The sequence below is a fragment of the Salvelinus sp. IW2-2015 genome, linkage group LG14, assembly GCF_002910315.2.
Source record: "Salvelinus sp. IW2-2015 linkage group LG14, ASM291031v2, whole genome shotgun sequence".
NCBI lineage: Eukaryota > Metazoa > Chordata > Actinopteri > Salmoniformes > Salmonidae > Salvelinus > Salvelinus sp. IW2-2015.
Window position 1 is genome coordinate 31,165,705 of NC_036854.1, and position 21,328 is coordinate 31,187,032.

At 45.2% G+C, this 21,328-nt stretch overlaps 1 protein-coding gene across 1 annotated transcript in view; it reads left to right on the forward strand.

Moving 5' to 3' along the window:
- Positions 1–21,328, forward strand: part of atp8a2 (ATPase phospholipid transporting 8A2) — a 67,993-nt gene that overhangs the window by 32,238 nt on the left and 14,427 nt on the right. The window contains 10 exon segments of the mRNA XM_070446630.1: positions 7,828–7,993; positions 8,188–8,194; positions 10,703–10,886; positions 11,130–11,240; positions 12,157–12,231; positions 12,652–12,774; positions 14,639–14,717; positions 14,808–14,869; positions 15,379–15,435; positions 16,014–16,121. Of these exon segments, the coding sequence (XP_070302731.1) occupies positions 7,828–7,993; positions 8,188–8,194; positions 10,703–10,886; positions 11,130–11,240; positions 12,157–12,231; positions 12,652–12,774; positions 14,639–14,717; positions 14,808–14,869; positions 15,379–15,435; positions 16,014–16,121 (972 nt within the window).

Consider the following 21,328-nt stretch of genomic DNA (forward strand, 5'->3'; position numbering starts at 1 on the left):
AAGCAGAGGGAGATAGGAGAGACCAGTTCAGATGAGACTGTGGAGAGAGAGGAGGTACTACAGAATAGAAACCATACGACACTAGTGAGAGGACAGCTACAGACAGCCGTGGAGAGAGGGGGTCACTACGCGATGACGCGAGAGAGCAGGAGCGATATCATTCATAGAGAGACCTATTGTCCCATTGGCAATATATCCTCTTGTCCTCCGGCCACTGTTAGTTTTTCATACTCCTTTTCTCTCTTCACACACCTGCTCTCTATCCATCGTCTGATTCTTATAATTCTCTCATAGGAGTTGGGACGATGTCTCTACAACACGTCCTCCTGTTCCAACATTTCCTTTATGGGGTTCTTCAACGCTGCTATATACATACTGTAGCTAGTCAACCCTCTCTATGTGCCACAGGTGGTGTGTGTGTGTGATCAAGCCAGGGAATTTGTTTAATTATGTTTTTGTGTGAGACCTGTAAAAGTGGGAGAGGGAGGTACAGAGAAAAAGGAGAGAGGGGAAGAGTAGAGAAATAGGGAGAGACCATAGAGGGAGCCATCTGATGTTGATGATGAGGAGGGTAATGGGATCTCCTTTTGGTCGCTCCTCTCCGTACAAAACAAACCCTCTCTCTGAGCAATGCTCCTGGAACAATGGCTAGCTTGGTGACAGTGACCGCTGTGACCACGCTCCAATCTGTCACCTCTCTATATAATCAAACTCAACACATCATGACTCAAGTCCTTTGAGCGTAGAGGTGGTGGCTTGTACAGACTCCAGGCTAATAGTCTTACTGAAGTCGCATAACATTTCATCTACTTACCCCACAAACTCCCCTCTGTCCTGTCTACTAGCGCGGCCTTCCGAGCATTACACGTCTAACCAAAACATCCTCACTGTGCTGCTCATTAATCAACACACACACACACACACACACACACCACACACACACAACAACACACTACACACACACACACACACATCACACACACACACACACACTCTCCTTAATTAAGACACTATGTAGACACTTTTAATTTGTTCACATTTTATGCAACCTTCTGTGTGTGTATGTTAGGTGTTGTTGGTGTGTGTTTGTAGCTTTGTCTGTCCAGGCAGACTGTGGGGATGTGGTGTTTGTAAGATGCTATGGCTAAGATAATTAAACTCTTTATTAAATCTCAACTGGTGCCAGAATCTGCATTTCAGATATGAGGTGTCTGTTCCTCCCCCACCTCACCTTTCAGAGGTGTGTGTGTGTGTGGCGAGACGTCTGACCTATGAATATGTCAACCATCTGAACATTAACTGGCCAAGCTCTAAATATAAGCTGATAAGATTCAACACAAGAGCCTGAGCAAATGGTATTTGTTCGGTGTGTGTGTGTGTTGTGTGTGTGTGGTGTGTGTTGTGTGTGTAGTGTGTGTGTGTGTGTGTGTGTGTGTGGTGTGTTGTGTGTGTGTGTGTGTGTATGTGTGTTGTGTTGTGTGTGGGTAGTGTGTTGTGTGGTGTGTGGGGTGTTTTCAGCTTAGTAGCCATAATGAAAAATACAATGTTTGTTTCGAACTGAAAATGCTACTGAGACTTGTGCATTCAGATGTTATTGGTTCGTCACAATGCTTTCATGAACAGGTGTAATGAACTATACAGGTGAAATGCTTACTTACAGGTCCTTGCCAACAATGCAGAGAGATTAATAATACAAGTTTAATTAATACACCAATGAGTAATGATAACTTGTCTATATACACGTTTTACCAGTACAGAGTGGATGTGCAGGGGTTACAAGGTCCTTGAGGTAGATATGTACATATAACTAGGAATAAAGTGACAGAAAGTAACTAGGCAGCAGAATCTGTGATGAGTGAAAGTTGGTACAAAAACGGGTCAGTGCAGATAGTCCGGGTAGCTATTTATTGTTAACTATTTTATTATGTAGCAGTCTTATGGCTCGGGGGTAGAAGCTGTTCAAGGTCCTGTTGGTTCCAGACTTGGAGGATCGGTACCGCTTGCCGTGAGGGTAGCATAGAGAACAGTCTATGACTTGTAACATGTACATGTAGGTAGAGTTATTAAAGTGACTATGCATAGATAATAACAGAGTAGCAGCAGTGTTCCAGGGGGGAGGCAATGCAAGTTGTCTGGGTAGCCATTTGATTAGATGTTCAGGAGTCTCATGGCTTGGGGGTAGAAGCTATTTAGGAGCCTCTTGGACCTAGACTTGGCACTCCGATACCGCTTGCCATGCGGTAGCAGAGAGAACAGTCTATGACTAGGGTGGCTGGAGTCTTTGACCATTTTTAGGGCCTTCCTCTGACTGCCTGGTATAGAGGTCCTGGATATCAGGGAGGTCGGTCCCAGTAATGTACTGGGCCGTACGCACTACCCTCTGTAGTGCCGTGCAGTCGAATGCCAAACAGTTGCCATACCAAGCGGCGATGCAGCCAGTCAAGATGCTCCTAATGGTGGAACTATAGAACTTTTTGATGGGCTAAGGGGCCATGCCAAATCTTTTCAGCCTCCTGAGGGGGAAGAGGCGTTGTCATGCCATCTTCATGACTCTGTTGGTATGTGTGGACCATGATACATCCTTAGTGATGTGGACGCTGAGGAACTTGAAGCTCTCGACCTGCTCCACTACAGCCCCCTCGACGTGAATAGGGCCGTGTTCGGCCCTCCTTTTCCTGTAGTCCACGATCAGCTCCTTTGTCTTGCTGACGTTGAGAGAGAGAGGGTGTTGTCCTGGCAACACACTGCCAGGTCTCTGACCTCCTCCCTAATAGGCTGTCTCGTCGTCGGTGATCAGGCCTACTAAGGTCGTGTGGTCGGCAAACGTAATGATGGTGTTGAAGTTGTAAGCGGCTATGCAGTCGTGGGTGAACAGGGATTACAGGAGGGGACTATACCCCTGAGGTGCCCCCTTGTTGAAGGTCAGCGTAGCGGATGTATTGTTGCCTACCCTCACCACCTGCGGATGGCCCATCAGGAAGTCCAGGAACCAGTTACAGGAGGTGTTGAGGCCCAGGGTCCTTAGCTTAGTGATGAGCTTTGAGGGTACTGTGGTGTAGTCAATGAACAGCATTCTCACATAGGTGTTCCTCTTGTCCAGGTGGGAAAGGGCAGTGTGGAATGCAATAGACATTGCCTCATCTGTGGATCTGTTGGGGTGGTATGTGAATTGGAGTGGGTCCAGGGTGTCTGGGATGATGTTGATGTGAGCCATGACCAGCCTTTTACAGCATTTCATGGCTACAAATGTGAGTGCTACGGTGCGATAGTCATTCAGACAGGTTACCTTAGTGTTATTGGGACTATGGTGTCATTCAGTGACATGGAACAATGTACAGTCCTTGATTGCACCAGTCTTCTTCAAAAACAGGCAGCATTTGTGAGAAAGAGGACTAGATGCAGTCATTTTACAGCCTGCAGTGTCTCTTATCTGTAGATGTACAGAACAAATGTGAAATGGTTAGTTTTACATTAAGAAAATATGTGGTGTAATAAGTTACATAAACCAATGTGTGACGATTTGCAAACTGTTTGATAATGTTTTATAATCAGTTAACAAGTGTTGATTTCAGTTCTGTTAGACCATCCTAGCACAGACTAGCTATCTGCTGTGACAAGTAGCAGTGGGTTATTAACACCGACGTGTTAGGCCATTACACTGTTTGCTGCCAGTTGGACTCATTGAGGTGTGTGTGTGTGTGTGAAAGAGAATCACAGTGTTGGTTATTACTTCGGGAGTGTAATCGTGATGATGTAGGTAGTCTGTCATATCTCATGATATTGTGACATTCATCATAATATTGTGGCAGCCCCTCTACACCAAACTACCTATAATAACAAAATGACAGACATCCCCTCTACACCAAACTACCTTATAATAACAAAATGACAGACAGCCCCTCTAAATCAATTTATTTATATAGCCCTTCTTACATCAGCTGATATCTCAAAGTGCTGTACAGAAACCCAGCCTAAAACCCCAAACAGCAAGCAATGCAGGTGTAGAAGCACCAAACTACCTTATAATAACAAAATGACAGACAGCCCCTCTACACCAAACTACCTTATAATAACAAAATGACAGACAGCCCCTCTACACCAAACTACCTTATAATAACAAAATGACAGACAGCCCCTCTACACCAAACTACCTTATAATAACAAAATGACAGACAGCCCCTCTACACCAAACTACCTTATAATAACAAAATGACAGACAGCCCCTCTACACCAAATTAAATAAATCTTCTTAAGGATCGGTGTCCCGTAAGCGGGACAACCTCCGGTGAAACTGGAGGGCGTGTAATTCAAATAAATTCTAATAGTTATTATGGATTTTAAACATTTTAGGTACATATAAGTGTCCTATATCGGCTGAAAGCTTAAATTCTTGTTAATCTAACTGAACTGTCCGATTTACAGTAGCTATTACAGCGAAAACATGCCATGCAATTGTTTGAGGACGGCACCCCACATCATATTTTTCCACCAGCACAGGTTTCATACATTCACATATATAAAGATTAAATATTCACTTTTTGAGAATCTTCCTCTGATTTGTCATCCAAAGCATCCCAGCTATAACATGTAGTGTCGTTTTGTTATTTAAAATCCTTTTTTATATCCCAAAAAGTCTGTTTAGTTGGTGCCATCGACTTGAGTAATCCACTCGTTCAACTTGCAGAGAAAGGAATCTGAAAATCTACCCCTAAACTTTGTTTCAACAAGTCAAAATACGTTTCTATTTACTCTTCAGACACCCTAAAATGTAATCAAACTATAATATTTATTTCGGAAAGAAGTATGTTCAATAGGAAACCGATTTTAGCAGGTGCGCAACTTCGTCATGGCGCGCAGAAACAAAGATTTCCAAGACTGTCCTCTTACAAAAACTGTTATTTCTTATTCGTTTTTGAAGTTACAAGCCTGAAACCTTGAACATAGACTGCTGACACCCTGTCGAAGCCATAGGAATTTTACAATATGACCATTCTCTTGCATTTCTAAGAGGATGGTCTCTCTCAAAAATAAAAATAATAATTCCGGTTTTTTTCTTTGGATTTTCTCCTACCATATCTATTGTGTTATATTCTCCTACATTATTTTAACATTTCTACAAACTTCAAAGTGTTTTCTTTCCAATGGTACCAATTATATGCATATACAATTGGCTACAGGCAGTTTACTTTGGGCATGTCATTCAGGCGGAAATTGAGAAAAAAGGGGCCTAGCCCTAAGAAGTTTTAATAACATAATTACAGACAGCCCCTCTACACCAAACTACCTCATAATAACAGAATGACAGACAGCCCCTCTACACAAAACTACCTCATAATAACAGAATGACAGACAGCCCTCTACACAAACACCCTCTATAACGTGACAGACCGCCCTCTACACAAACTACCTCTAATAACAGAATGACAGCACCCTCTAACACCAAAAACTACTCATAAAACAGAATGACAACCGCCCCTCTACACAACTACCTCTAATACACCGAATGACGACAGCCCCTCTACACCAAACAACCCTATAATAACACGAATGACAGGACAAGCCCCTCTACACAAAACTTACCTCTATATACAGCAAAGAAGACGCACCTCTACACAAAACTACCTCATAATAACAGAATGACAGACAGCCCCTCTACACAACTACCTCATTAAACAGAATGACAGAAGCCTCTACACACAAAACTGACTCTAATAACAGAATGACAGACACCCCAATAACTACACAAAAATACCTCATAATAACAGAATGACAGACAGCCCTCTACACAATACGCATAATACAGAATGACAGACGCCCCTCTACTACACAACTACCTCATCAATAACAGATGACAGACAGCCCCTCTACAACAAAACTTTTTAACTTTCTAATAACAGGAATGCAGCACCCCTCTACCAAAATACCTCATAATAACAGAATGACAGAACAGCCCTCTACACAAACTACCTCATAATAACAATAAGAAGCCCCTTACACAAAAACCTCATATAACAGAATGCCAGTACAGCCCTCTACACCAAACTAACCTCATAATAACAGAATGACAGACAGCACCTCTACACCAAAACTACTCATAATAACAGAATGACAGCCCCCTCTACACCAAACTACCTTAATAACAGATGCAACAGCCCCTCATACACCAAAACACCTCATAATAAAGATGACAGCAGCCCCTCTACACCAAACTACCTCATAATAACAGAATGACAGACAGCCCCTCTACACCAAACTACCTCATAATAACAGAATGACAGACAGCCCCTCTAAATCAAGTGTGTTTGAGGCGACGTAATCCTGACAACCGGCACGAGGTTCTTCCTTTTTGAATTGAGGTGCTTACCTAAAAAAGTGTTAGTTCATTTATTTTCTTAATTGCGTTGAGAAAATTAAATGTTTGTTTAGTCCTCCCAGAATGAGGATATTACGCTAGGGTAGATGGATGGGGACTGTGACTGTATCTGACAGTGCCCCTTGACACACACGCACACGCACGCCAGCTCAAACCGTCACACACACGCAAAGACTTTGATTTGCAGAACTCTGACAACCTGTAATCTTCTTTAATCCTTTCATTCTGTTTGTGTTTTCTCTCTCTGTTTGGGAGAAGGTAAATGCAAACAGGAATTGTGGGATAGAAGAAAAACACACAGCCCAAGGCTGAGAAAACAAGAGAGGGGATTTTTCAAGAGAGAGGAGGGACAGCCCGCTGTTGTATCAGTTTCGGAGGGAATGCGGTGTGTGTGTGTGTGTGTGTGTGTGTGTGTGTGTGTGTGTGTGTACATTTTGTAAGGACAGCGGGGGGAAAATAATGTGTGTATGAGGGAAATAAAGGGAGTGTGTGTGATTACTGTGTAGTTTCCCCCACACACTAGTCAGTTGACAGAAGGAGGGTCATCTCAATCAGTCCAGGTCACAGGGATGAGCTGGGGTCATTGGACTGGAAATAACCTAGTCTTCTCTGTGGGTTCGTACCCATGAAGTGTATTCATGTTTGTGCCTGGGACTGTAGTTTGTCTACAATACAGTGAGCTCCAAAAGTATTGGGACAGTAAAACTATTGTTTATGTTTTGGTTCTGTACTCCAGCACTTTGGATTTGAAATGATACAATTTGTCCCAATACTTTTGGTCCCCTAAAATGGGGGGACTATGTACAAAAAGTGCTGTAATTTCTAAACGGTTCACCCGATATGGATGGAAATGGCCCTCAAATTAAAGCTGACAGTCTGCACTTTAACCTTATAGTCATTGTATCATTTCAAATCCGAAGTACTGGAGTACAGAGCCAAAAAAACAACAAATGTGTCACTGTCCCAATACATTCAGAGCCCATTGTACATCTATCTGTATATATATTGAACATTGTGAAAGTGCGTTTCTATTTATAGTTTAAATGTGGATATAAGCATATCCTTTAAATGTGTGTTTGTGTGTGGATTAAGTCTTGTATTCCACGTGTGTGTGTGTATTCTCCTGTGTGGGCTGTGTGGTGGTGTGTTGCGTGCCTGCCTGTCCACATGGTTCTCATTAGAGTCTATGGGATGTTTGTTTTCTCTATCAGTCCCTGTTCCACCATTATAAACCTGCCCTAAACTACTGCCCCATAAACGGCCTGTACACTCTGCTCCGACTGGTCCAACAAACACGAGTACCTCACGCACATACTGTGTGTGTTTTATGCGTGTGTGTGTGTTTCCAGTGTATATCTTCACATCTTTCTTTCTGCTTCAAACCTGTGTGTGTATATACATATATACACACACACACAGTCTGTTTCACCCCCTCTGTCTCTTGCCCTCACCAGGCTACACGTGCCACCCTGACAGCTCACTGTACGTCTCTGGGTGACTCTCTGGGGAAGGAGAATGAGTTGGCTCTGATCATCGATGGACAGACCCTGAAATACGCCCTGTCCTTCGAGCTCCGCCAAGCCTTCCTAGACCTCGCCCTGTCCTGCAAGGCCGTCATCTGCCTGCCGGTAAAAATGCACGCACACTCGCAAACACACATCATGTTCTGCAATGCTTCAGGTCAGACACACACACACACCACCACACACACACACACACACACGGAGGATGCAGAGTATAGGACTGTGGTGTTAGGGTGTGCTTGGTACTTGGTTGTATGTGTGCCTATAAAGGTTTCTGGTTGTGAGTTAAAGGTTGCAGGTTGCCCGGGTTACAGTAGTAAATAACTGTAGATGTTGCCAGGGTTACAGTAGTAAATAACTGTAGATGTTGCAAGGTTGCCCAGGGTTACTGTAGTAAATACTGTATGATGTTAAAGGTTGCAGTTGCCCAGGTTACAGTAGTAATAACTGTAGATGATAAAAGCATTGGGATGCAGCTCAGAGGGGTTAATGTAATACAATGGAACCGCACCCATGAAAATGTCAAAGTCATGACTCACTTACGCTATTCTAACACACACACACAACACACACACACACACACACACACACCACACGTATGTTGACTCTCTGTAGCATAAAAGCCATATCCGGACTTAGGTCTTCCAAGGCCTTACAAATGCTCCAGCCCCCCCCCCCCCCCCCGCTGTTCTAGACCTCTCTTTCTCCGCCTGATCCCCCGGCCACTCATAGCAGAGGTGACTGTGATCCTCTCCTCCTTGGTGTGTGTGTTGTTTGTAAGGGTGTGGTGGGTTCAGGCAGGGCTCTATGCTTGGGTTCCTGACTTCACACTCTGTTTTGTTTAAACAACCACTTTAAACTCCTCATTTACTCTTCAATCCACCATGAAGAACCATTTAGCCTCTTTCATCTACCCTGAGGTGCCTGAGCCACCATTCTCAACGCTTTTTTTGTGTGGGGGGGGGGGGGGGGGGCTTTGAGGGATTTTTTTTTGTTGAGTCACTATTTCTACTAGTGTCCTATACGCTCCTTCTGTTCTCACGCAGAACAGACACGCAGACAGACACGCACTCAGAGAGCAGAGGCTCATCTCGTCTCTCAACATCAGCTTTTCCAGCCAATTCTCTCGCTGATGTTTCCCCTTGGAAAGTGTGTGTGTGGAGAATACTAAGCGGACCACCCAGCTCTGTGGTTTAGCATTGACCGGGCCACGGTTCTGCTCAAGAACACACAGACCATCTTTATGACCCGTGGCTACCCGCTGGCCTGCACAGGTGGTGTGTGTCAGAGCGATACATAGAAAGGCTATATTAGAGTTTTTCTCCCGTACCCGCAGCCTGGCCTGCTTCCTCTTGCCCAGAAAGAGTGGTCCCTGTTGGGGTCTTTGAAATCACTGAGTGTGTGCTCTGGTCTGACTACAGGCCTAGCAAAACTGACATGGCAGAGGGTAACAGGAGCGTACAAAAGATGTTTTTCAACAAGGCATACGCTATCTATTAACACAACACACACACACCACACCACACAACCCACACACAACACACACCACCACCACGACACACACACACACACACACACACACACACAATGTCTGTGAATTCACCCTAGACACTGTCCCCTGTGCTCCTCATCTCATTGTCTGTGTAGACAGAGCCGGTTTAGGAGACAGACAGACAGAGAGGCTGAGGGTTACAGGTTAAGAGGGTGGAGTACCTCAGGGGTCTGGTCCCTCAACCAGCTATCACAATGACTGAATGGCTACACAAGCACATTAGTGGGAAGCAGTGCCCTAAACCACTGATACAGGAACAGATATATTTCCATCTATTTAATGGGTCAGGTTAGGATCTGGGGCAGTAAAATCTTATCCTAGGTCTGTGGTTAAGGTCAACTTTTACCTTGGGATTTGGTACTAAATAGAAGCCATTGTGGTTATATTTCCTGCTCCCTAATGTAAACCACTGAACAGAAACCTCATGTTTATGTGTGAAGTCTGTCTGTTTCTCTGCCAGCTGTCTTTAAATCTCCTTCTTTTGTTCTCTCTTCAACTCTTTTCCTCTCTTCCATTTCCAATCATTCTAATCTTTATGCGTTTTGTAATTTATGTTGTTGGTAATCTGATCTCACGTGCTCTCTCTGTCTGTGTCTCTCACTCACTGACTGTTCCCCACCTGGTTGAATAGTTGTTTCCAGTCTCCTAGACATCTTTTACTTTTGGTCTTTTAGGTTGTTGTGTAACTGGTTTCTAACTGATCTGTCCCTCTCATTTCAAGGGTCTTTATTGACATGGGAAACACATGTTAACGTTGCCAAAGCAAGTGAAGTAGATAATATACAAAAGTGAAATAAACAATAAGAATGAACATAACACTCAGACGTTCCAAAAGAATAAAGACATTACAAATGTCGTGTGTYTATATATATATATAGAAAGAGGGCAACCAGTGAAGAACAAACACCATTGTAAATTCAAACATATTTATGTTAATTTATTTTCCCTTTTGTACTTTAACCATTTGCACATCGTTACAACACWMWWWWWWWKWGTGTTGTAACGATGTGCAAATGGTTAAAGTACAAAAGGGAAAATAAATTAACATAAATATGTTTGAATTTACAATGGTGTTTGTTCTTCACTGGTTGCCCTTTTTCTGTGGCAACAGGTCACATATTGCTGCTGTGATGGCACACTGTGGTATTTCACCCAGTAGATATGGGAGTTTATCAAAATCGGATTGTTTTCGATTTCTTTGTGGATCTGTGTAATCTGAGGTAAATATGTGTCTAATATGGTCTCCCTCTCCAGGGTGTCTCCCCTCCAGAAGTCTGAGATAGTGGACATGGTGAAGAAGCATGTGAAGGCCATCACTCTGGCCATAGGAGACGGGGCCAACGACGTGGGCATGATCCAGACTGCCCATGTGGGGGTTGGCATCAGTGGCAACGAGGGCATGCAGGCCACCAACTCCTCGGACTACTCCATAGCACAGGTAACACACAAAGCAGATTCCAGCCCGCAGCTTGTTTGTGAGCTGCTAGCACTCCTGTGTTAATGGTTAGCATGTGTCCCTGTGGGGAGAATGGAGGAGGAGCCAGTTGAAGTATTATGTGAGAGCCAGAGGAATCTAGGAATCTGTCTGTCTGTCTGTCTGTCTTTACCCCTCGGGTACTGCTTATCTCTGTCTCACCCTGTATCCATCTCTCTCTCCCCCTCCCCCTCTGACTGGTCCTAGTTTTCCTACCTGGAGAAGCTGTTGCTGGTCCATGGGGCGTGGAGTTATAACCGTGTCACTAAGTGTATTCTCTACTGTTTCTATAAGAATGTGGTGCTCTACATTATAGAGGTAAGACACACCCCTCCCTCATCCTCACCACGCCCACCCTCCCTTATATAGGTCAGGTCCTATGCATGCCACCCAGAGAGCCAATCAGGTTATGACGACACATAAAATATGATTTACATTAGTAGGAAGCTGGACTCATTTAGTAAGTGACTAACCCCCTTTTCTATTTTGATGTCATTCTCTCTCTCTCTCTCTCTCGCTCTCTCTCTCTCACAGACACATACATTAACAGTGACATTTTGCAGCTGTTTGTCGAAATGTTTGACAGTGATGGATGAGGTGCCCCTCTGGTGTCTGCTTTCTGTCACTCACACACACACACACACACACACGCACACACACACTTTACTGGATGTACACACACATACACACACACTGTGTAGAATGGGTGAGAGACATTTTGGAAGCCATGAGGGGTATCTGTCAGCTGTGCCCCCCTCTCTGTCTAACATTAAGGATGCCAGCAGGTGCAAACCATCATAAGACCCTCTACCTCGCTGTCCCTCTCACACTGGTGTGTGTGTGTGTGTGTGTGTGTGTGTGTGTGTGTTTATCACACATTATTGGCTGCCTGCAGATTTCTATACGTGAAGGGTTATAGACGGTCTCTGTACACAAAGCAGAGTGTGTGTGCTCCAGGAATATCATCATACACACTCTGATCAGTCAGTCTCTCTGTATGGGTGGACACTCCTCCTCAACACCTGACCCAGAGTCAGATTCCAGTGTTTTACTCTTTGTAGATAACTTTAGCATTGGGTAGTGGAGACTGATCCTAGATCTGTCATCTATGCACAAGGGCCACTTCACCATGAAACAAATCAATGTGTTGGTTCTCCTCTATCTGGGCCTATAAAGCCGTTCTTTCCATCCTCCCTTGTTTACTCATCCTATGTCATCACTCTCTTTTGTCCAGCTGTGGTTTGCCTTTGTGAACGGCTTCTCTGGACAGATCCTGTTTGAACGCTGGTGTATAGGCCTCTACAACGTGGTGAGTGTCCACTTTATTCATACTGTCCATTTCTCTGGATCTCTGTCCTTTACTCTCCCTCGTACTCCATATTTTTCTCTCTCCTTCACCCTTTCCCCCTCTCTCTCTCCATCCCTCCCTCTCCTTCCATGTCTCCACTCTGTGTGAGCTGTGTTCTGTTATCTGTGGTCAATCTGCATGCCACAGCAGAGTGTCTGTTCTCCTGTCTCTCTGCCGCTACGTCTCAGTGATAATGTATCCAGCCCTCAGGCTCGCCATGTTTGGTGGAATTCCTGTTGATTGTGTTGTGTGTTTTCTCAGTCACACAATCAACACAACAGTCACTGTCTGAATCTCTGAAAGGCAGACGTGTTTGTTTGGGTGTTTTGACTTTGTTATTGTGTGGTGTGTGTGTGTGTGGTGTGTGTGTGTGTGTGTCAGATCTTCACGGCGCTGCCTCCCTTCACTCTGGGGATCTTTGACCGGCCGTGCAGTCAGCAGAACATGCTACGCTTCCCCCAGCTATACAGGATTACCCAGAATGCCGAGGGCTTCAACACCAAGGTACACACACACACACAATTACATTGAAATACTGTACAATTATTCATGGACAAACATGGAACCATTTTGAACACTATGAATGAAAAGATACATAAATGATTAGCATATTATTAGACATAACTTGTAGACCTATATGCACATGTGTGGCGTCATCTGAAATGAAGCTATGATTGTCATGCTCTGTGTTTGATGGGTCATGGTGGGGCTTGTCTCTGATGGATTTGAGATGCCTGGTGTTTGTTTGGAACCCCAGCGGGTAAACAAGGTGGCAGGGAGTCCGGGCCGTCTCCATGGCAATGCTAATGAGATTCAGAGGGCCAGAATAAGGAAGTCATTCAGTTAGTGAGTGGTAGGTGTGTGTAATGTGTGTGCGCAGAAGCAGGGCAGTTGGTTGGTAGCGATGGTGAATACACAGTGGTAGTTGTATTACTGTGAGGGAAACACTGTTTTTGTATGTGGCCTCTGTGTGTTTTGGCATTGGTTTGTACTTACTACTACTGCCCTCTCTCGCTCTCTCCATCCTCTCGCTCTGTCGCTCTGTGTGTGTCTGTCTCTCTCTGTGTGTGTCTCTGTGTGTCTGTCTCTCTGTGTGTCTCTCTGTGTATCTCTGTCTCTATGTGTGTATCTGTCTCTCTGTGTGTGTATCTGTCTCTCTGTGTGTGTCTCTGTCTCTCTCTGTGTGTCTCTGTCTCTCGCGTGTGTCTCTGTGTCTCTCTCTGTGCTCTGTGTATTTTGTCCTGTGGACTTCTCTTGTCTTTCTGCTCTCTGGTGTGTCTCTGTTCCTCTCTGGGCTCTGTCTTCTTATGTGATCCCTCGTCTCTCTCTGTGTGTCTCTGTCTCTCTCTGTGTTTGTCTCTGTCTCTCTCTGTGTGTCTCTGGTCTCTCTGTGCCTGTCTCGTGAGTCTTCCTGTCTCTCTCTGTGTGTCTCTGTCTCTTCTCTCTGTGTGTTCTGTCTCGCCTCTGTGTGTGTCTCTGCTCTCTCTGTGTGTATCTCTGTACTCTCCATGTGTGTCTGCTGTCGTTCTCTCTGTGTGTCTCTGTCTCTCTCTGTGTGTCTCTGTTTCCTCTCTGTGTCGTCGTCTCTCTCTCGTGTGTCTCTGTCTCGTCGTCATCTCTGTCTCTGTCTCTCGGTCTCTCTCTTGTGTGCTCTCTAGTTCTCTCTCCGTCTTCCTTCGTGCTCTTCTCTCTGTGCTCTCTCTCTGTCCTCATCTCCCTGTTCTCTGTCTCTCTTGGTCTTCTCTCCTGGTGTTCCTGTTCTCTCTCTGTGTGTCTTCTTTCTCTCCTGTGTGGTCTCTGCTCTCTCTGTGTGGCTTTGTGTGCCTCTGTGGCCTCGTCTCGTGTGGCTCTGTCTCTCTCTGTGTCTCGTCTCTGTGCTCTCTCTGTGTCTCTCTCTTGTGGTCTCTGTGTCTCCTCTCTCTCGTCTCTCTGTGTGTCTCTGTGTGTCTCTACTTGTGTGTCTCTCTGTCTCTCTACTCTGATGTGTCCTCTGTCTGCTCTTCTCGTGTGTCTCTCTGTCTCTCTCTCTCGTCTGTGTCTCTCTGTCTCTTCTCTCTCTGTGTCTCTCTGTCTCTCTTCTCTCTGTGGCTCTCTGTCCTCTCTCTGTGTTCTCTGTCTCTCTCTCTGTTCTCTCTCTGTCTCTCTCCTCTGTGTCTCTCTGTCTCCTCTCTCTGTGGTCTCTCTCTCTGTGCTCTCTGTCTCTCTCTGTGTGTTTCTGTCCTCTCTGTGTGTCTCTGTCCCCTCTGGTGTGTTCTCTGTGTGTCTCTCTGTGTGTCTTCTCTGTGTGTCTCTCTGTGTGAGTCTACTGTGTTCTCTCTGGTCTGTGTCTCGGCCTCTGTCTGTCTGTCTGTCTCTCTCTCTCTCTCAGGTGTTTTGGGGTCACTGTATAAATGCTCTGATCCATTCCATTATTCTCTTCTGGTTTCCACTCAAAGTTCTAGAACATGGTAAGTAGTGGTGCCTACACCTCCCTGCTAGTCACACACTCTTATCTTAATATCTTGTGCTAAATATTTCTGTGTGTGTGTTCTCCCCAGACAGTCCTTTCAACAACGGTCATGGAACTGACTACCTGTTTGTGGGGAACATGGTCTACACGGTAAGCAGATGAACTGCACCGTGTCTCGTTTATGTTGGCGCTGACACTCTGAACATTAACATGGACCCACTAATGTAATGCCCAGTCTGATAAAATGTGTGTGTCGTGTGTGTCAATTAGACTTTTTGGATCCTGCTATAGAGATGCTAGACTCTGGCCATTTTAAATCAGTAATGAAGTGCTCATGGGACTGCAGTTAGTCTCCCTCAGCAATCGCTCTACTCATCTACCTTATTCCCTCTCTCTCTCCATCACTCTGTTCCTTACATTTAGCACGGTGTGTGTGTCTGTTGCTTATTTGTTTGTGTTTAGATGGCTGAGAGCTGCAGGTACACTCTGAGGGTTTTAACAGGAAGTGTTAAGTTTACAGTATATCATTATGGATGTTTATTATCTCTGGTGTCGTTTGTGAACTAACCCTCCTTCACGCTCTCTTTCTTGCTCTCTCTCGCTCGCTCGCTCTCTCTCTCTCTCTCTCTCTCTCTCTCTCTCTCTCTCTCTCTCTGCAGTATGTGGTAGTAACAGTGTGTTTAAAAGCTGGTATGGAAACCACTGCCTGGACCAGGGTAAGAGTCTGTTTCCCCTCTAATACACACTCCCACTTCACTAGCCCTATAGACTGCTTCTATGTACCCTGTTGACATATAGTACCACATGACTGGTAGCCTACAGGTTGACAGCTGACACTGTTGTGTACAGGTATAGTGGTAGGTGACAGTGTGGGGTATGCTAGTGTATAGAGATCAGCCCCCTACACACACACACACACATACTCTCCTTGCCATGTGTTACAGCCATCTCAGGGCATTCCCACTCCAGGGACAGGCGTTGACACCCCCCGTCCGTTCAGCTGTCCACACAACACCCCCCCGGTAATGAAGCAGGGTCCCATAGGTATTCACACAGTGTCCCCTTACAGAGAGGGAGAGAGAGGGGGAAGGAGGGATAGACAAAGGAAAAGAGAGAGGGAGGGAAAGGGAACGAGACAGAGGGGGAGGGAAAGAGGAGGGGGACTCTCAGGGACAAGGTTGTCTATATTCAGTGTTTGTACATTAACTATGTGACCTCGCTCTATATTTCTCACCCCTTTTCCTTCCTCTTCCAACTCCCTCCCTCCTCTCCCACCCCCTCTCCTTCCCTGTAGTTCTCCCACTTGGCAGTGTGGGGCAGTATGATTCTCTGGATGCTGTTCTTCACTGTCTACTCAGCTTTCTGGCCGTCCATCCCCATCGCTCCTGACATGCAGGGCCAGGCAAGTCTCCTCCTCTGATTCTTCTCATGGCTCAAGCTGTCTCTTCTGTTACTACTTACAACTGTAGTGAAGGAAGCCGTGTCTACAGAGTCCTGTTGGTTAGAAAAGGTGCGCTGCWGAGGTGTGCGGTCAGCCCCAAAAAACCCAGCCTCAAACCAGGCTGTAAATATGTCCTAATAGGCCAGAAACCATGGCAGTTCTGTGGATGTGTTCTATATGGACTTAATGCTTTCCACCCCCCCCCCCATACATGTGTCAGTCGGAACAGTCTGTTCCTCCACATCCGAAACAACGATTTCACCAACTCGCAGACAACAACCACAATCTCGCCCGGTAGCAGCTATCTTTGCCATCTGCTCATCTTATCTGTTGTCGCCCTACCTCCACTACTCTCCCATCCAACCTACTCCCCTCTGAAAAAAGATCTCTAGAGCTGAAGGTAGATGTAACACGCCATGGTGACACCATACACCAGAGCCATGAGTTCTTGCACCAAAAAGTGTGTGTGTGATATCACACCTACTCAGTGTTTCTCGAAGGTGGAAGCTTAAGTTTCCTGTATGAGAGGATTGACCTGTGTGCGCGGAAGTGTTTGTGAATGCCAATCGTCGTCGAAAGTGGCGAAAGGGTGAGCTCGCTTTGAAGAATCTAAAATAATTGGAAATATACTGTTGCAAAGCACGGTGTTCATTATGTTGTAAAAAAATCCACGCCTGTGTTTCTTTTGTTGGTGTCTAAAACTAAGCATATCATCTGGCTTGTTGATGCTGTTTTTCTATAAGCTTTTGTGATCCGAAGTCTTTCAGTATTATTCCGGCTAATTAGTAAAAATCAAAAACTGATTATGAGATATAATTTGCCGCATGTAAAAAAAATAGGCCACTAAAGAAAAACCCTTGAAGTGTGGTAAATACGGGCCGTGTCCAAACTTTTGAAAATGGGTACTCCCTGTAATAAAAGTGAGATAAACATCGTTAAAGGCCTAACAAGTTTTGAAGATCATACCACTAAAAAAATAATGGTAAGAATTTTTTTCATCGACAAGTCTGACCTGCCGATGCTCTTGGGTGCTGGTATGCCACCTGGGCGAGAAGTATGGCCCAATATAAACCGGTTAAAAGCGAGGTTGAGATGGTGTTATGAAGACCGTAAGTATACAGATGAATTACAAAGTAAAATAAGAGCGGTAAGGCTGGTTCCTCTCTTTGCCTATGAAACACATCCCTAGAGAACTCCGAAACTCACGCGTGACAAACAATACATTTTCCACTCTTCTTTTGGCGTGCCCTTGAGCAAAGGCAACTTAACCCTAATGCTCCTGTAATCGCTCTGATAAAGTGCAGCATCTGCTAAAATGACTTAACCACAAGAACCGTCTAATGTAGCCACACGAAAAGGACGCTGTGGGCCGGCAAAAGTACTTGTTCTGTAGTTAGCCATGCCCACTGGGTCAGCTGTGAATCGACCCCTCGACCAAGCCGCTGCAACATTAGTCAGGGACGAGTCGTCGCGGCTCGTCATTCCTGAGACCAACACCAGGTGTGAGATGTTGACGAGGTAAGATGCTGAATCGCGTATAGCCGACGCTCGCGTGCTTGTTTGGGGGGATTGGAAAAGGGAATGGAATGGAGGGGAGGATAGGGATTGCTTTTTGGGGGAATTGGACAGGGGGACAGGAAATGGATGGATGAAGGGAGGGGGACAGGTCGCTATGGAAGAGTGAGGGCGGCAGGATGTGTGCACAGATATGGTGTGCGTGGTCTTTATTGCTTAGAGTGCAGTGAGCAGTTACCAATTGCAGGAGGCAGCAGCAGTCACCATTTTGAAGTAGTCAACTTGGTGTACTTCCTCATGGGGAGAGTAACGACACATGAAGCTTCTCAACCGGGTCATCAAGGAGGATACAGACGCAATGAATGTGCGCTGCGCCTGAGCAAAATCATAAAACCCAGGCGGCAGTAAATCGTGCGAACATACCGTCGAATAGAGTTCTTCTGTTCCAACCTACTAGCACACTCAGACGCCCATAGTGGCAGTAATGGACCACCTTGTGTCTAGAGATTGATTTATCCAACCATTCATGACTAAGGAGATGAAGAAACAACGTACTTCAAGATGACTCGATATCTGCCTCATGAGTCGCATTATGCGCCCGCTTGCAAGACTCACAAAAGACGCACGTAATACTTCAACACTAGAGCGAAGCAAAGTACAGAATATTTGCGTTGTACGTGTACACCGAGAGCTCAGTAAAATAACACACAAACACATCTAATCCTTAAGTCTGTCCCACAATCACATTTAATTCCGGTCCAATTGCACTCTTCAAACACACAGAGCAATCACATATGAACACACCAGGGTGACCGAAAGAACCATTTTAGCGTTGACGATGGTGTCACCTGAGTGGTACTACGATCAAGGAACTCCTTGAGTGTCGTTGAAGTTGTCTGAGTGAAGAGTGGGGGTTCAAATCTCATGCCGACGGAAGTAATTACAAGGATGAAGAAGCTAGTTTAGTCACGCGGTCTACCCGTAGTTAGTATCGAATAGTCATAAGCATGCTATTTTGATAGCGCATGAGGACAAACCTACACATTACAGCGACGGCCGCCACGCGGACAAAGAAAGGGAAACACAACACACAGCAGTGGACCTCAAAATAGAATATACGGTCAAGAGGAACACACAACAACACGCAGACACAAAACACGCTACTATGAATACGCTCACAGAACTGTAGGCCTACCACAAACAGTCTCCTAGAAGTTGATTCAGCTGCGGGCTTCAGGGAGACACCGAACCACAGGACACGATACCCAAGTAGATGGAAAAGGAGGGCGCAGCCAGCTTTAGCCAAGGGCGCTGCAAATGGAACGACAGCATCAAATGGACCATCCATCTGGGGGACACAGAGCACAGCAGCGTAATGACACCATAAAGTAGCACCTGCTCCACGCTCTCCTTCCATAGCGCTATTCAACACTCACCATCTCAGAGCAATGACATTAAGTGTGGAGGATGAAGAGGGAAAGGAGATTCTCTCCCTCACTACAATACCCTTCTTCTCTTGTACTTTTTAAAAACATTTCTCTGCCACACCTTCCCCCTGCCTCATATAAGTCACCTGAACTAAAGTATAACACAACAGGTCTTAAATGTGTTGGTTTTCATAAAGCTGAAAATAAGAGAGCATACTCCAGAAGGCACCATCTGAGTCCCCTTACAGCGAGCGAGCGAAGACTGTTGGAGGATGGCCTGGTGTCAAGAAGGGCAGCAAAGAAGCCACTTCTCTCCAGGAAAAACATCGGGGACAGACTGATATTCTGCAAAGAAGGTACAGGGATTTTGGACTGCTGAGACCTGGGGTAAAAGTCATTTTCTGCTGATGAATCCCCTTTCTGATTGTTTTGGGGCATCTGAAAAAAAGCTTGTCCGGAGAAGACAAGGTGAGTGCTACCAACAGTCCTGTGTCATGCCAACAGTAAAGCATCCTGAGAACATTCATGTGTGGGGTTGCTTCTCTCAGCCAAGGGAGGGGTGGGCTCACTCACAATTTTGCCTAAGAACACAGCCATGAATAAAGAATGGTACCAACACATCCTCCGAGAGCAACTTCTCGCCAACCATCCAGGAACAGTTTGATGACGAACAATGCCTTTTCCAGCATGATGGAGCACCTTGCCATAAGGCAAAAGTGATAACTAAGTGGCTCCGGGAACAAAACATCAATATTTTTACTAACTCCCATTGAGCCTTAATCCCATTGAGAACTTGTGGTCAATCCTCAAGAGGTGGGTGGACAAACAAAACCCCACAAATTCTGACAAACTCCAAGCATTAATTATGCAAGAATGGGCTGCCATCAGTCAGGATGTGGCCCAGAAGTTAATTGACAGCATGCCAGGGCGGATTGCAGAGGTCTTGAAAAAGAAGGGTCAACACTGCAATATTGACTCTTTGCATCAACTTCATGTAATTGTCAATAAAAGCCTTTGACACTTATGAAATGCCTGTAATTATACTTCAGTATTCCATTAGTAACATCTGACAAAAATATCTAAAGACACTGAAGCAGCAAACTTTGTGGAAAGAATATTTGTTTCATTCTCCAAAACTTTTGTCCACGACTGTACAGTAGCACATAGAAGCATTGCAGATGGAAGGTAGCCTGCAGATGGAAGGTAGCCTGCAATGATGCGGAAGGTAGCTGCAGAATGGAAGGTAGCCTGCAGATGGAAGGTAGCCTGCAGAATGGAAGGCAAGGACTGCAGATGGATGGTAGCCTACAGATGGATGGCAGTCTACAGATTGACAGCTGACAGTGTGGGGTATACTCTAGTAATAGAGAGACAGCACCCCTATATACTGTACATACACACACAGTCCTTGCCATGTGTTACAGCCATCTCAGCTCATTCCTACTGCGGTGAGGGGGGGGGGGGGGGTAGTTCTGCCCCGTCCGTTCTGCTGTCCACATAACATCCCCCCCAACCCACCGGTAGTGAAGCAGGGTCCCATAGGAATTCACAGTGTCCCTTACCAGTGGTGTAAAGTACTTAAGTAAAAATACTTAAAGTACTACTTAAGTCATTTTTGGGGGTATCTGTACTTTACCTTACTATTTATATTTTGGACAACTTTTACTTCACTACATTCCTAAAGAAAATTATGTATTTTTTACTCCATACATTTTACCTGAACACCCAAAAGTACTCGTTACATTTTGAATGCTAAGCAGGGCAGGAATATGGTCCAATTAACACACTTATCAATACAGCACATGGTCATCCCGTCTGCCTCTGATCTGGACTCACTAAACACACATGCATCTTTTATAAATGATGTCTGAGTGCTGGAGCTCCTGGCTATCCATACATTTTAAAAACAAGAAAATGGTGCCGTCTGCTTTGCTTAATATAAGGAATTTGAAATGATTTATACTTTATTTACTTTTATACTTTAAGTGTGATTTTAGAACCAAATACTTTAGACTTTTACTCAATAGTATTTACTTGGTTACTTTTACTTGAGTAACTTTCTTTTAAGGTATCTATACCTTTACTCAAGTATGACAATTGGGTACTTTTTTCCACCACTGCCCCGTACAGAGGGGGAGGAGGGGAGAGCCACAGAGAGGAGGAGGACGGGGGAGGAGGGGAGCCAAGTGAGGAGGGGGACTAGGGAGGAGGGGAGAGCCACAGAGA